Source organism: Lissotriton helveticus, chromosome 5_1 (assembly GCF_964261635.1).
Source record: "Lissotriton helveticus chromosome 5_1, aLisHel1.1, whole genome shotgun sequence".
Lineage (NCBI taxonomy): Eukaryota > Metazoa > Chordata > Amphibia > Caudata > Salamandridae > Lissotriton > Lissotriton helveticus.
Window position 1 is genome coordinate 1,328,422,548 of NC_136065.1, and position 13,831 is coordinate 1,328,436,378.

Below are 13,831 nucleotides of genomic sequence, written 5' to 3' on the forward strand. Positions count from 1 at the left end.
TCGGCGTCGTCTACTGCCCCGTCGACAACAGTGTTTAAATCCCCCTCTAGACTGCCGATATCAGCGACGATCACTTTCAGACGTCTTCCGACGGGGTCGTCGATGGATCAAAAACAGGACATAAAAAGCCTCCACTTTATCCAAAAGTCTCCAGGTTTGACATCTCTATACAAGATATCACCTTTGCCTCCTTCTCATCTTCTTGATATGGAGAAATCAGGAGATGAAAGTTTGGTTGGTCACTTTCTGCGCAGTCGCCTTCCCCCACTCCAATATGCCCCCCCCCTCGGGGGATATCGAGGGCTTTCACAAATTACTGGAAAGGGCCTCTAGAAGATTCGATCTAACTTTGCCTGTGGTGCAAACAGAATGCTTCCATTATGATTTGAAGGACCTGGCTAAGAAATTGGTTCAATACATACCTTTTGTGGATTATGTATGGAATGAAGATTATGAGGAATCTGGCATCAGTTCCAGCTGTGTTGCAGAGAATGAAAAAGAAGTACAAAGCTCCTGATTCTGCTCCGGCGTGTTTGATTGGACATCCTCGGCCGGATTTGGTTATAATGTAAGCTGCACAGAGGCGCTCCAGGAATCCGCAATCTCCCTGTTCGGTGCCTCCAGACAGAGAAGGCAAGCGGCTTGACAGCATTGGCAGACGCTTTGTACTATGGCCACCACTTCCATCAAGGCCTGTAACGCCTTAGCGAATGTGTGCTGGTGAAGGTAATAGGAAAGGAAAGGCAATGTGCAATATATATATATATATATATATATATATATATATATATATATACACACATCAGATATACCTGAAACCTATCACGCCTAATGATGGCAGATTAATACAAAACAATCATAACAAAATATAGGCGCAGATAATTAATCTGTCGTCTGTTTGAAAAGTAGCAAGAAGACCATCGCCGTTTCAACGAATAATCTGGCCACAAACTTGGAGAAGATGGGCACAGAGGCACTTGAAAATGAGCGTTTTATTTTTTTAATAAGCAATTTTTTATTGTTTTGACAATAAGCAAACACCAGTAGTACAGCAGTGGATATTGATGGTAACAACTCACAGCTAAATGAAGGAGCACAATAACAACACATGCGACCCCACAAAGTATCGTTGGATATAAGCATTGTGTCCGGAATTCAGACTACTCCACGGCGGTTGTATGACGATCCATCGGAAACAAAGACTGCGCGGGACTTTTCATCGCGGTCATAACATCGCAACGGCAGTCACATCGGCAATTTTGTCATCGCACGTTGTTGCGACGCAAATGCGGGCATTTAATTGGTTAGCGTGTCACATCGGCGACTTTACATCGCGCGACATGACAACGCAATGTGTGAGCCCACACGTTTAAAATATTGTCATCCAGTGCGTAATGCTTCTGCCCTCTGTTTCAATTGTTTTCCCCTTTTTTTTCGTGCCCTTCTGCCCTGTTTCCCTCGGTTTTCGTGTCCTTCTGCCCTCTGTTTCTATTGTTTTCCCCCTTTTTTTCGTGATAATTACGCATCACCAGGCCCGAGACAGAGAATGATGTGCCTCCTTTGACCTTGCTACAGTAGATGCATAGTAGCATTTTATTTTGAAGCCTTGATTTGTAAAAATAATATTGCTGCTGGCCAAAAATCTCTGCTCCGAAGCTCGTCCTGCGCCAATAACAAGTCTGCACCTCAGGCTGCTTTAATACACTGCCAGGTACTCCCTGCCCCCTTCTCTCTCTGGCAAGTTCCTGCTTTCTGCCTTGGTGACGATTTTTCCGTCTTTCTCTCACTCCTTTTTACCCGTATGTATGTTTTTCCCTCTCTCGTTTTCGGGTAATGTCCAATGGCGAAAAATAATTGCTGGTCCCCAAAAATGAGTGCCAGTGGCCGCCACCGGCAACCACCGGTTCAAATTAAGCCCTGGCAGTGCTTAATTTGTTAAATAAAAAGTGCAGGTGGTCAAATTTTTGGGGGGAGACAACACCCACTTAATCAGCTCCACGCATTTCTACATGCAGCTCTTGGTGACAGGTAGGCGTTGTAGCTCAATATTCTATATTAGTATTTTAACATAGACTGCAAGTAATAAAAGGATCCCCCCACAAAAACAGTATCCCACACATGTGGAAGATGCTGCAACCGGCCAATGATGTATGGCCGCATCTCCGTTTAATTGAATAGTTGCAGGAAAAAGTGTGCCGAAGCACACGAAGAGAGCAGGTAGAACAGTACATTAAGAGCTATTGTTCCTCTCAATGACAATTGGTGAGATATTTATCGCACCTGAAAGCTATTGCCACAATGCTTACTGCTCCAAAATCCACATGTACTGGTTGATACCTGCCAATATTTAGTACAAAAATCCTAATTGAGACATGTGGGGCCACAGCAATTACCGCACATATGCCAATCAACCGAGCCACCCATAATGAAAGGAATGATGTGCACTTCTTCGGACATAATAGTGATAGCCTCACTCACTTTATCCTTTTGCAGTCACATTTGCACTCCAGCTAGAAAATCTTTCTTGAGTTTGGCCAAATGTGTTCACACGCACAGTGCGATTAAGGTTTGGCATCTCAGCCTTGGCAGATAACTGAAATAGGATATCTGATTGAATGCTTGTTTTGCAGGTTTCGCGCGCGCATGATTTTATTTGTGTGTGTTGTGAATATATATGCACTGTACGCGGGTCGGTGCACGCCCATGTGTGTGTCATGTATGTGGAGACACGTAGCTTTTCTCTTGGTGTCTATTTTGAATCTGCATTCGTCTCGGGTTGTGCCTGGTGATCTTAAGACTTAGTGCTTGGTAGGATGTCAATATATAGAATGTTGTGTATTGGCATTTTAGTGCAATGTGAACAATGAAACATAATGCATAACACATTCAAAAGCACCGGTACAGCCAGGATGAGAAGTGTGTTCTTTAATGAATCAGGAATCCTTATAGCTCTGAATATGCCGCAGCCTTCACCATTCACCAAGAAAAAACAACTCATCAGTCATCATATAGAATGTTGTGTATTGGCGTTTCCTAGTGCATTGTGAACAATGTCACATAACACATAACACATTCAAAAGCACCGGTACAGCCAGGATGAGAAGTGTGTTCTTTAATAAAACTGGAATCCTTATAGCTCTGAATCAGCCGCAGCCTTTCATTCACCATTCACCAAGAAAAAACAACTCATCAGACACGCAGGAGCAGTGAGTCATGCATGCTTGATTGAAAGTACAATAAAAAGAAGCACTTGAGGCTCGAACCCTGGTAAGGTAGCGCTGGTTAGCGTGCAAGTGCACTTGAGGCGTTGATAGGAGGCTCGAATCCGGGTTAGGAAAAGGCCGTTTCTGTAGGCAGCATGCTTTCTTCGTTGTAATTGCATGCGATGTTAACGGCATCCCGACGTTTTAGCTTCCGTAGTAAAAGCCTGCGATGTCAAGGGTCATGCGATGTAAAAGTCGCGGTGCGATAGCACCGCGATGTATTGACATCGCTGTAATGGATGTTTCCCCTCCACGGCACCCAGCAACTTGCCCCACACCCTGCAAAACGTCTTAGGGCAAACCCGTGCTTCATACTTACGGTTTTACTGTGCAGCACACCAGTCCACCTCCTTCCGGCATTTCTCAGAGCAAGGCGGCGTTGGAAGCTTCCAGGAAGCAGCTATGTCTCTCTTGGCCACGACCATGGGCGTGTTGAAAAATAATTTATCATTCCAGAACCCGCCTAGCCCATCCGTAATCCACAGAAGTGAGTGTCGTGGATCGTGGGGGACCTCACACCCCAGGATTTCTGTGCGTTCCTCCTCAATGTCTCCCCAGAACCATGCCAATCGGGGGCATGCCCATACCATATGGAAAAAGTCAGCCGGATCATGGCGCACCTCGTGTAGGAAGCGGTCGGATAAAAACCGGCCCGACGGAGGCGTATCGGGGTTAAGTAGGTAGCGTGTAGATAGTAAAGTTGGATCAAGTGGAGTTTAGCAGATGCAGTAATCGTCTTGGGTGCCATGAAGGCGTCACGCCAGTCTTCCTCGGCCATGGGACCCACCCATTCCTCCCATTGGCCTCTAAGTCGGGCCAGTGAGGTCGGGGTGTTGTTAACCAATGTCCGATAAATGCGAGAAATACTCCCTTTCCCCAAGTTGCCCAGCATAGTCTGCGCCTCAGGAGAACTGTATTCAGGGATCTTAGTGTCGTCAGATATGTGTACGTGGGGGCCGTTCTGTTCTCCGTGACGTTCTGGTGTGATCTTGGTTCGCAGACCCACCACCGAGGTTGGTATTGCTTGGGTATCTAGTCTAAGGTAAGGAATCTATCACTAACGTGTTTCTTTCAGATGAACAAGTTACTTACCTTCGGTAACTATATATCTGTAAGAAACATTAGTTAGTGATAGACAATTTCTCGTAGTCCCTCGCTTCAAACGAAAAAAATGGGGAGGCTCCAAATTCTCTACTCTCGCTCCTGCCTTCTGGAATTCCCTCCCGGCCCACTCGAGATCCTGCCCTCAGTACTCCCTCTTTCGCAAAGCACTAAAAACCTTCCTGTTCACCCAAGCCTTTCCTTCCTAAATTGCCCCCCTTGGTTTCCTAGTTTTCCTGTCCCTCCGGGATCTGTAGTACTGCATAGCGCCATGAAACCGCTCGGTGTACGTGCGCTCAAGAAATATTTTTAAACTCAAACTCATTCCTTACCGCCCCCACCCATCCTCCCCATTCTGCGAACTGATTTCTAGGGTTAAGGGCATCCCTTTCAGGGCCCTAGTTTCAATGCACCAGTGGTCAGTATCTTGCATGGCTTGGCGTTCCTGGTGTGGAAAGTCAAGTACAGAACTGACGTCAGCGCGCGTGGGCGCGTCTAAGTAGCTCCAACGACTTTATCTGGGCGGCTACGACGCCAATGACGTCAGCGGAGCCGCATGACGATGCCTACAGACACACAGGTGTACTGCTGACGAAAACTTTCCAGATCCAGTCTGCCACCTGGGGTAATTCTAAGGTAAGGAATCTATCACTAACTAATGTTTCTTACAGATATATTGTTACTGAAGGTAAGTAACTTGTTCGCCAATGCCACAGATTGGAATTCCTCCCAAAAATTATTTAAGAAAATGGTGTATGCTGTATCTGTAAACTACTTTCTGCACACAGTGTGCATGTCTTTATTAGCCAATATTGTGCACTTAATTTTCGACATGAACTATGGTATCTTTTGCTATTTCATGATGCTCAGAGTTGTTTTACTGTATTGAAGCTTGATCCCACTATGACTATTTCTTTTTCATATCGCTTTCCTTGATTGACTGCTTGCTTTCTTAGATTTGATCATTGCAGATCTGCCGTCTTTGTCTGTGATCGATTATGCTCTTAATTTTTATCATATTATAACTCATTTTCTGTATGCAATTTTCTGCTACATCTTCTAAGGATGTCTAAATCTTTCTTCCCCGCCTCCTACTTTTGGATAGTAGGTCATTCTTTGGTGATCTTTCTGCTTGCTGGAGCAAATGCTCTTCTCTAGCCCTTCTCTCCTCAAAACTGTTCTTCACTGCGATATTCAGACCTGTTTTGTGGCTAGAAAATGTGTTTAAAAAGTGCTGCATTACGGTCAATGCTCATGTCCAAGGTTAATCGAAATAGCTGGTTAAGTCATTGAAACGGAGTGAGGATTTGGGAATCAGACATGTGAAAGTTACCAACTTGTAACCGCCAGAGATGTGCCGCTTGAGAAACCCAGGTTTCCAGATTTTATTTTTATTTTATTTGGGTTAATATAAAGCGTTTCTAACTGCCTTACTTTGGCCTCAGAGCCCTTTGAGTTCAATTGGTATATGGGTGTGACAGCTTGCATCATGCTGCATATTGTAGGAACCTTCTGATGGAGAACCACCCAATCATTTAACCTGGGAAGGAGAGTATTGGAAAATGTCAGAAATCATCATATAACCCCAATTTACTGATAAATACTTATAAACAATGAGATGATGGTCTTTGCCGTCTGAATGGGAAGGAGTGTACCAGGACTCATTTTTTACAGTTTTTTTTTAAGAGGGGCGAGACCTCCAACTAGAATTGGTCAATGGCTGGTAGGCGGCGAAAGAGAATGGGTGTGGGGTTTAGACAAATATGATTTGTAGAGGACTGCCCCCATTGAAAAGGCATAACGGAATGATGTTATTACAGATAGGGCCCACTATACAGCAACTTCATTTCTCAGTGCAACGAAACACTTGATTAAGGCGTTCAGCCATTTCACTTTGTCTTGTGACCTACACCGCAAAGGGAGAGAAATCCTTTTACCATTAATGGGCAAATCCATTTCCGGATTCTTGAGGGCTGCATATTGTCTTAATTACTTTGTTCGTATCTTGTCAGAGACAGCGACAGTGGCTCACTGAACTCAAATAGGAGTCCTGCAGAACTCCAATTTGGCCTCCAAAACTCCTGTTAAAGCAGCCATGGACTTCATTCTAGATGCGCAAAGACAACTTTAATACCTCCAGCTAAATAGAGATTATAAATTATAACTCTAGCTGCGATCATTTCAGGCTCCCATATTTCTTATTCACTGTTGTAATGTGCACAGACCCAGAAAAGTGTGTGAGGAAACAAAGGTGCTAATAGTGTGTAAATACAAATGTGGTAAATTGCATCGTTGCTAGTAATTTACTTTTAAATCCGCTAAACTGTGTTGAAAAAATATTGGCCTAATATTTTGGTTTGTTTTTTAAACTTACAGCCGGGGGCATGTGTATCTTAAATCACCGCATGGAGCAGTTAATACAGTTTTGAAAAATACCTCTAGCATAACACAAATGACAGGTTCGAAAGTAACTGTCTAGAGAGTTGTATTTTAACTAATGGTAGTGCTTAAGATATCAACATATTTCAAACACTTCAGCCCCAAGATACTTATAATAATTGTTAGATCGCAAGTAATTTACAATTTAGAAGCTGAAGACTGTATTTGTAATAGATCTTTTAGCAGCGAAGTTTAAAAATGCAACTGACTAGAAAACATGTTTCTTGAACATGTTAAACAGAAAATAATTGATTACGTGCAGGTCGCTGTGAAACCACTCTCCTGCCCGCTAGAGGAGATCTCCCACCGCTGGCCGCATTGCTTTGTCTTGAAATTGTCTCCCACCATTTCTATTGCTTCTTATAATTAAACTTATTTGGCTTAATCTAGTTTCGTCAAAATAATATTTTTAAAAAGTGCACCCCACTGATGGATTTCAGACCTTTTCAGAAGCGATTGAGGAATTATTCTATGTAAATTACTCACTAAAACATGTTAACACAAATGGCAAAAACTCTACTTTTAAATATGTTCTCTGGCAGTACAGGTGTTGCTTTAAATTAATTAATTGCTAATTTTATTTACCAAAGTGAAATTTAGCTAGATGTTGTATGTCACTGATGTCCGACCTGTTATTGCCAAGGCTACGCACTAATTAGTCAAAAACGTGCACGTGGTATGTTCATTTATTCTCCATGATGCTTAAATAATATCTCTTTTTAGCAATCCTATTAAACATGAATATTTCCTAGGGAGAGAGTAGCACGGAGTCAACATTACAAAAGCAAGGAGTGTCGTGCTTTCATTGTAGTCCCAGTAGATTGTTTTATAAATGTGTTGCCACCTTAGCTGAGCATTTCATGAATCGCCACTACCTGTATGTTGAAGGGTTGCTGATCTGAAACTACTCCCCCCACCCCTAAAGAGCTTTTCTGGGCTACACATTTTTGGCCTCCAGTTCAAAATGACTCCCGTAAATGAGTGTGCAAATAAATGTGTCCTTTTATGGTACAGAGGTCATCCCAAAAACACTACCTCATATTCTGAAACTCGTCTAGTTTGGGCGTGAGAGTGGGTCTTTCCAAGTGCTGCCGCTCCCACAATACTTGCATACTTCTTCCAGAAAATATTGAAATATTTAGGGCATAAAGTGTTTTTAAAAAAAAAGTATTCTTTTACTTCATACCTGTGTGTGCGCGCGCTGGGTAAAGTCATTGCTCCAGGTTTGGTGTGTACCTAAGAGTAATAATTAAAGCTATCACTTGTACCTGAACTTTATTAATTAACCTGTTGAAGTGTACCTGCCAATGGGCGGACAATACTCTTGCAACCAATTCTCTAAAGTTCTTAGAACTTGAAAATGTGTTCAGAGGGGCACCTTCTGAAGTATTACTGTACGTAAGGGTCTGTCCTTGAATAAAGACGCATCAGCGCACACCATGTATATTCTATCATAGTCTTTGTGTCAAACAATAAAATACTACCAAAATTGGTATAGACCATGGTCCTGCCAGCATACGTTTGTCACTTTTGGAACGTTAGTATATAATGGAGATCCAGTATTTGTGAGTTCCTCCAATATGTGTGTTGATTAGGTAGGCTGCTGCTAATGTGATCATCACTGTGCCAGTCTGTCATGGGTGTTTCTCAGGTACGCCAAAGTTCTTTTCACTATACCAGCCTGTCATTTTCTACATTCCCATTCTCTTTAGTCCTGTTTCGGCATGCTTTACAGTGCCCCTGAAAAAAATTGCCATGTCATTTTTCTTAATGCCATGTCTGCTTTTACTCTACCAAGTCAGTTTTTAGTTAGCCATACCAGTTTTCACCTTTTTACTTATCTATACCACTTATCACTTTGTCATTAGAAAGTTGCCAAACGAGTTTCAACCCAAATTAAAAAAAACACTTTGACGTGGTGATTCTTACGATTCCACCAGAAAATTGTCATGCCAGTATTATATTGCCCATTTAAGATTACGTGCCTCCATAAGTGCTACCAGAACATGTCATTTTTACCCACATTTGACCCTATAAGACTTCCCATCATGTATCATACATTGCCATTTTTTGTGGACAGGTAGGTTCGCACGCAACTTATAAGATAATGTTCTATGTGCCCAAAAAGCTATTTCAATCATACATCAATATGGTTAACATGGGCCAGCTTCATGAATTGTTATTGTGATCGGTAAGCGGTAGTCTTGTATGCAAAGAGCAAATCTTTTTTCAGGATCCCAGGCCAAGTGACAAGTAATGAAATGATGCCAACTCCTGGATCGTGCCTCATGAACAGGGCCCAAATATTGGCATGAATATAGACAAATGGTAGAATTCGCCTATCTGGTTATGTCTTCGTGAAAAATGGTGCCTGGAAGTAGGAAACTTAGTGAAGCTAACAAAAATAATGCAAGCATGCACCCCAGATTGACCTTTCTTTTCACAACTTTTCTGTCGTTGCAGGTATTGACAGATCTGAAGTCTGACAACCAAAGGCTGAAAGATGAGAATGGAGCCCTGATAAGGGTCATCAGCAAGCTCTCCAAGTAACCACTTCCAGCAGAAACAGAGGCCAGATATGAACAGGGGCACTTTTTGCACAAGCTTCATCCGCTTTTCTCTTCATACCCAAAGGAAAGCATGGACACACTTAAATAACGTGATAAGACCGGATATGGTTTTCCTACTCATCGCTCTCCGAATAATCAGGATAAGCTTCCTTGGTTTTAGTCATTACCCACATTAAAGATATCATATTTTTTAGTCTGCTTGGAAATTTGACTTCGATTTCATGATAACTAGAGTCTCCATTTAGCAAACCAGTTATGTGCCAGACAAGGGCATGATTTTTAAGGGAGAACAGTGAGGTCTACATGTTACATAGGAGGACTGATCTGGAGAGGAAGCCCATGCCTTGAAGAGGATATGGCGGAAAGCTAAAAGAAGCACAGCTCTTGTTGAAGTCAGAAGACTTTATTCTTGTTCATTGGGCGAGGAAATACGAACAATGTTTGAATATCCTTCAGCATCTGAACCAGAGCTCTCAAATTACCTCTCACTGTTGAGGGCCACATTTAAAGTTACAGAAACCTATCCACCTCTTTCTGACGCACTCTATCTCAAACCATTTAACCATGTGACATCTAGGGTAACTGCACTTCCACACTTTGTTTGTTGCTATTTCTGTATTTATTTTCCATGTTGACCAGTTCTCCTGGCATGTATACTATATTCACAAGGCTTTTTAAGATACTGGTATGATTTTTTTCTAAATCAAAGCAAATGGTTCTCACTACAAGCCCAGCAGAGTGACTGCAAGCATCTTGCTCCGGCGTTATTGACAGGGCAAGGGAGCCCTACGCTGTATCTAAAACGGTATTGTTCGTAGGTGTATTAGCAAACTTCTTTCTTGCAAAAATTGTGCAAAATATAACCAACCGACCCCTCTCCCAATTTGCTGCATGAAATCAATCAATCAATATACATGTGAAAATAGCTCCTTAAATCTAATTAGGCTTTTTGCTTTGATTTGAAGAAAGCACAACAGGTAATACTAAATGGCTTTGATTATACTTGTAGAATAATTTGCTAATAACTAATCTTATCTGTATTCCTTTTCCTCTTCTGCCATTGAGAGGTAAAACAGGCAGATCAGCGTTTCCAGTGAAGCCAAACCTACACCTGTCCTTAAATACTACCTTTCATTGTTTTGGATAAGGTTCTGGCCTAAGGTCTAGAATCATATCCCTGACGCCCAGAGAAGTCCTTTTCCACTGCTTAATGAAGGATGGTCTAAGGTGTTGTGACCATCTTGTCTTTTTGTAAACTAACATGCACTAATAGTGATCAACTGCATTAACGGATATTGCGATTTATGGGTCTTGTGATGTCCCCTTTGTGTAAGTTATTCAGGTGAAAGAGAGGTCCTTTCTCAAGTTAATAGCCTTCGTCCCACCTCTTAGAAAACAAGTCATTTTTTTTGGGATGCTATGTGAAGTGTCCTTAGTGTTCTGAGATCTTAGATCTGACCTGACGCCATTTAACTGTAGATGAGAGATGTTTGTTGTGGTAGGGCACCAGTGCTGTGTTTTTCTTTACCTAAAACTGATTAGACTTATATGAGATGTTTATTTGGCATATGTGTTCGCATGAATATTTTGTATGCTGGGTTGCCACAGACTGCTGCAACCCATTTTTAACGATTCTGATTCTGGACGTCAGTGGTCCTAGAAGCGTTTGTTTGTGATATTTGAATTTTCATGTTTGCTGCAGTGTGTCAGAGGTAACCAGGCTCACCCATCACCATGCTCTGGAATGTTCTTCTTTCTAAGTATATGCATGTCCTATCCAGGACAAGTCTAGCTCTTGTCAATCTTGGACTTCATGCTGGACGTGTCTAGGACTTGCTCCCTTCACCTTTGTGGCATAGATATGACAAGGCATTGGTTGACTTTACCACATGAAAAGCTGAATCCGTATGACAGAAATAGTCACGTGTTATATCTTGAACAGAAGCCACCATTCCTCCTTTTCTACCCACTCTTAGGAATCCACAACTGGGAAAGTCATTCATATCATGCACACCTCTAGTCTTCTAAATTAGGGTCTGAGACCTGTGATATGGATCTAAGCTGTGTTAAAGAATGTACCAGAGTTTAGCATTTGTATCTGATTATGTTCCCCATATTCAAAACGGTTCTGTGTCCACCTATTTACTTTTGAGTTGCTTCAGTGTATGACACTCCATGATGTAGTGGGCAGCACGAAAGGCATCCAAAGTCAAACCAAAAAATGTTTGAAAAGAACAGGCCTTAGACTGTGAGAAGTATTGTGACCTCTGCAGTTTACTTGTTTTTCCACGACACAGTGCAGTATATGACGGATGGTTGGTGTAGATTCCAACACTTGAGAGATCTTGCTTCAGGTAGCTTGGCACTCTGTCACTAGACCAAGAGGGTGACATCATCACTATCCACTTACTACTAATTCATTCAGTATCTCTGTTGTGATTGAATGGACGGCTGGTGGAGCCAAAACATGGCGATGCACTGTCACATTTTGCCATGTTTTCCAATCCTGGTAATAGGCTGTTTTCCACCTCACTGAAAAGCTGTCCAGTGATTAATCCAATCTATTTTACTTTGGTGAAGCTTGAGTTGCAGCAACCTAGATTCCAAAATGCGATCTTAAATTGCTTTCACAAACATCTGCTGAGTTTGCCAGAATTGATTTCTTTCTCGCCTACAGAATGCGAACAGCATCTACGTCCATTAAGTCTGACACACCTTGCTTATAAGCGATAAGTGCCAACCAGAGAACCTTAGGAATGGGTTGCATCTGGAGGTAGAATTACCATTTAAATGGTCATTGAGTTCCTCTGCTGAACATGTTTTTTGCTAAGGATGCTGGGTTTCGACCTATGGCTTTGTTTCTTAACAGGATATAGGATCTTAGTTATTTTTTACTTACTGGATGCTGTCAAAGCAAATGAAGTCCTCCTTTATTCATTGTAGGATTTCATATGATCTCTTCTGTTTTAATTTATTAATATGTAGAATTCGTGAATTCAGTCATTCTTATTACGAAATGAAGCACATTAATTGCAATGATGAACTCCTTGTGGGTTCCTTTGCACTGTGGCCATATGAGCTACTTCTGACATGTCTTAGTGGGAAATTTGATCATTTTGAAGATTAAATCAATATCAATTAATTATCTATGTATGAGTTGGAGTTGGATGGTGTAAGGATTATAGATGAGAGTTCAGTCACTGGTGATGTAGATCTGAAGAATAGGTTTTTAATTTTACTCTGAATGAAGACCAGATGTTTGCTTCCGAGACCCTTGTGAGAGTTCATTCCAGAGGTAGAGCCCATGCTTGAGAATGCCCCACACTCATCTCTGTGTTCTGAGGGCAGCTGCAGTCGAAGCCCACTTGCTTCCAGAGGGAGAATTTGGCAGTTAGTTAATAAGACCTGTGCACCAGAATTGTTTTTCATTGCTCTGCCCGCACCATATGCGGAGAGATGCATCTTAGACTGTCACATGAAAACAGGCATACATTTTTGTCAGTTTATAATTTTTTTACTACTTTAAAATCTGAATTTCTCATTTATTGGGGAATACCTGGAACAGCAGGAAACGAACGAAATGCACCATTATGGTAAATTTTATATACCCATTATTTTAATACACTGCATGCTCTACCGATGTAGTAGTATGGTTCTGTTTTGACGTATTTTTTAATTATTCAAAGTGACAGTGAGTTTTGTTGTGTATTTATAACTTTAAATTAAAAACAAGTCTCGAGTACAGGAATGTTTTGAGGCACTTGATATTATCCACGTGTTTTTCATATACAAAGGCGTCATTCCAATGTGCTGTCCTGCAATGTGCATTTTCCTGTGTTCAGTTAGGTTGTACAAGTTGTATATAGTGCATTGCTCAACAAATAAGCAAGTACTGTAACTGACAAAAAGGTAGCATGAAGCGAACATGAATCAATGGATGGAAATCAAAGCTGTACAATAGGTTAAGAATGCTTTCAAAAATATCCCCATTTACATGGGACAGCTCTTCATGCCTTTGACAGAAGAACTCAAAGCACATTGACCAGTCCTTGAATTTATATTTGGGACTATGATTTGACAGTAAATTGGCTGACCAAAGATTTCTTGCATAACTGATGAAATCTATTTTTGGTAAGAACAAGTAGGGGGACTTTCTTATGTACAGCTGCGTGTGAAATGTGCAAGTACTTAATATAAACTAGAACAGGCAGACAAGGTGAAGACTGCAGACCTGGGATTTTATGGTAGTAGCAACATTAACATAAAGAGCATTCAAGCATCAGCATTTTGAAGCTGCTGAAGTCTCTCAGTAATTTTGAAAGGGAAAGTTAAGCAAGCATTGTGGTTATAGTTCAATTTAGGTAGAATTAATGCTGTGGCACCCCATCTCTGTGTGGGAAAATGCCACGGTTTATAACACTGCCAACATGGGGTCCCATGGTAAACATGGAATCCATA

General features: G+C 41.6%; 1 protein-coding gene across 6 annotated transcripts in view; it reads left to right on the forward strand.

Annotated features, from left to right (window-relative positions):
* PPP1R12B (protein phosphatase 1 regulatory subunit 12B) overlaps positions 1 to 13,011 on the forward strand; it is a 916,156-nt gene extending 903,145 nt beyond the window's left edge. For 3 of the 6 annotated variants that reach the window (XM_078644172.1, XM_078644175.1, XM_078644173.1), the window contains one exon: positions 9,267 to 9,402. Coding sequence is in view for 2 of the 6 variants with exons in the window: in XM_078644174.1 (XP_078500300.1) it covers positions 9,267 to 9,353 (87 nt within the window). In the remaining 4 variants the exon portion in view is untranslated. Of the gene's footprint in view, positions 1 to 9,266 lie in introns of all 6 variants that reach the window. The other 3 variants (XM_078644174.1, XM_078644176.1, XR_013594883.1) reach the window with 2 other exon arrangements.
* Positions 13,012 to 13,831: the final 820 nt, after the last annotated feature.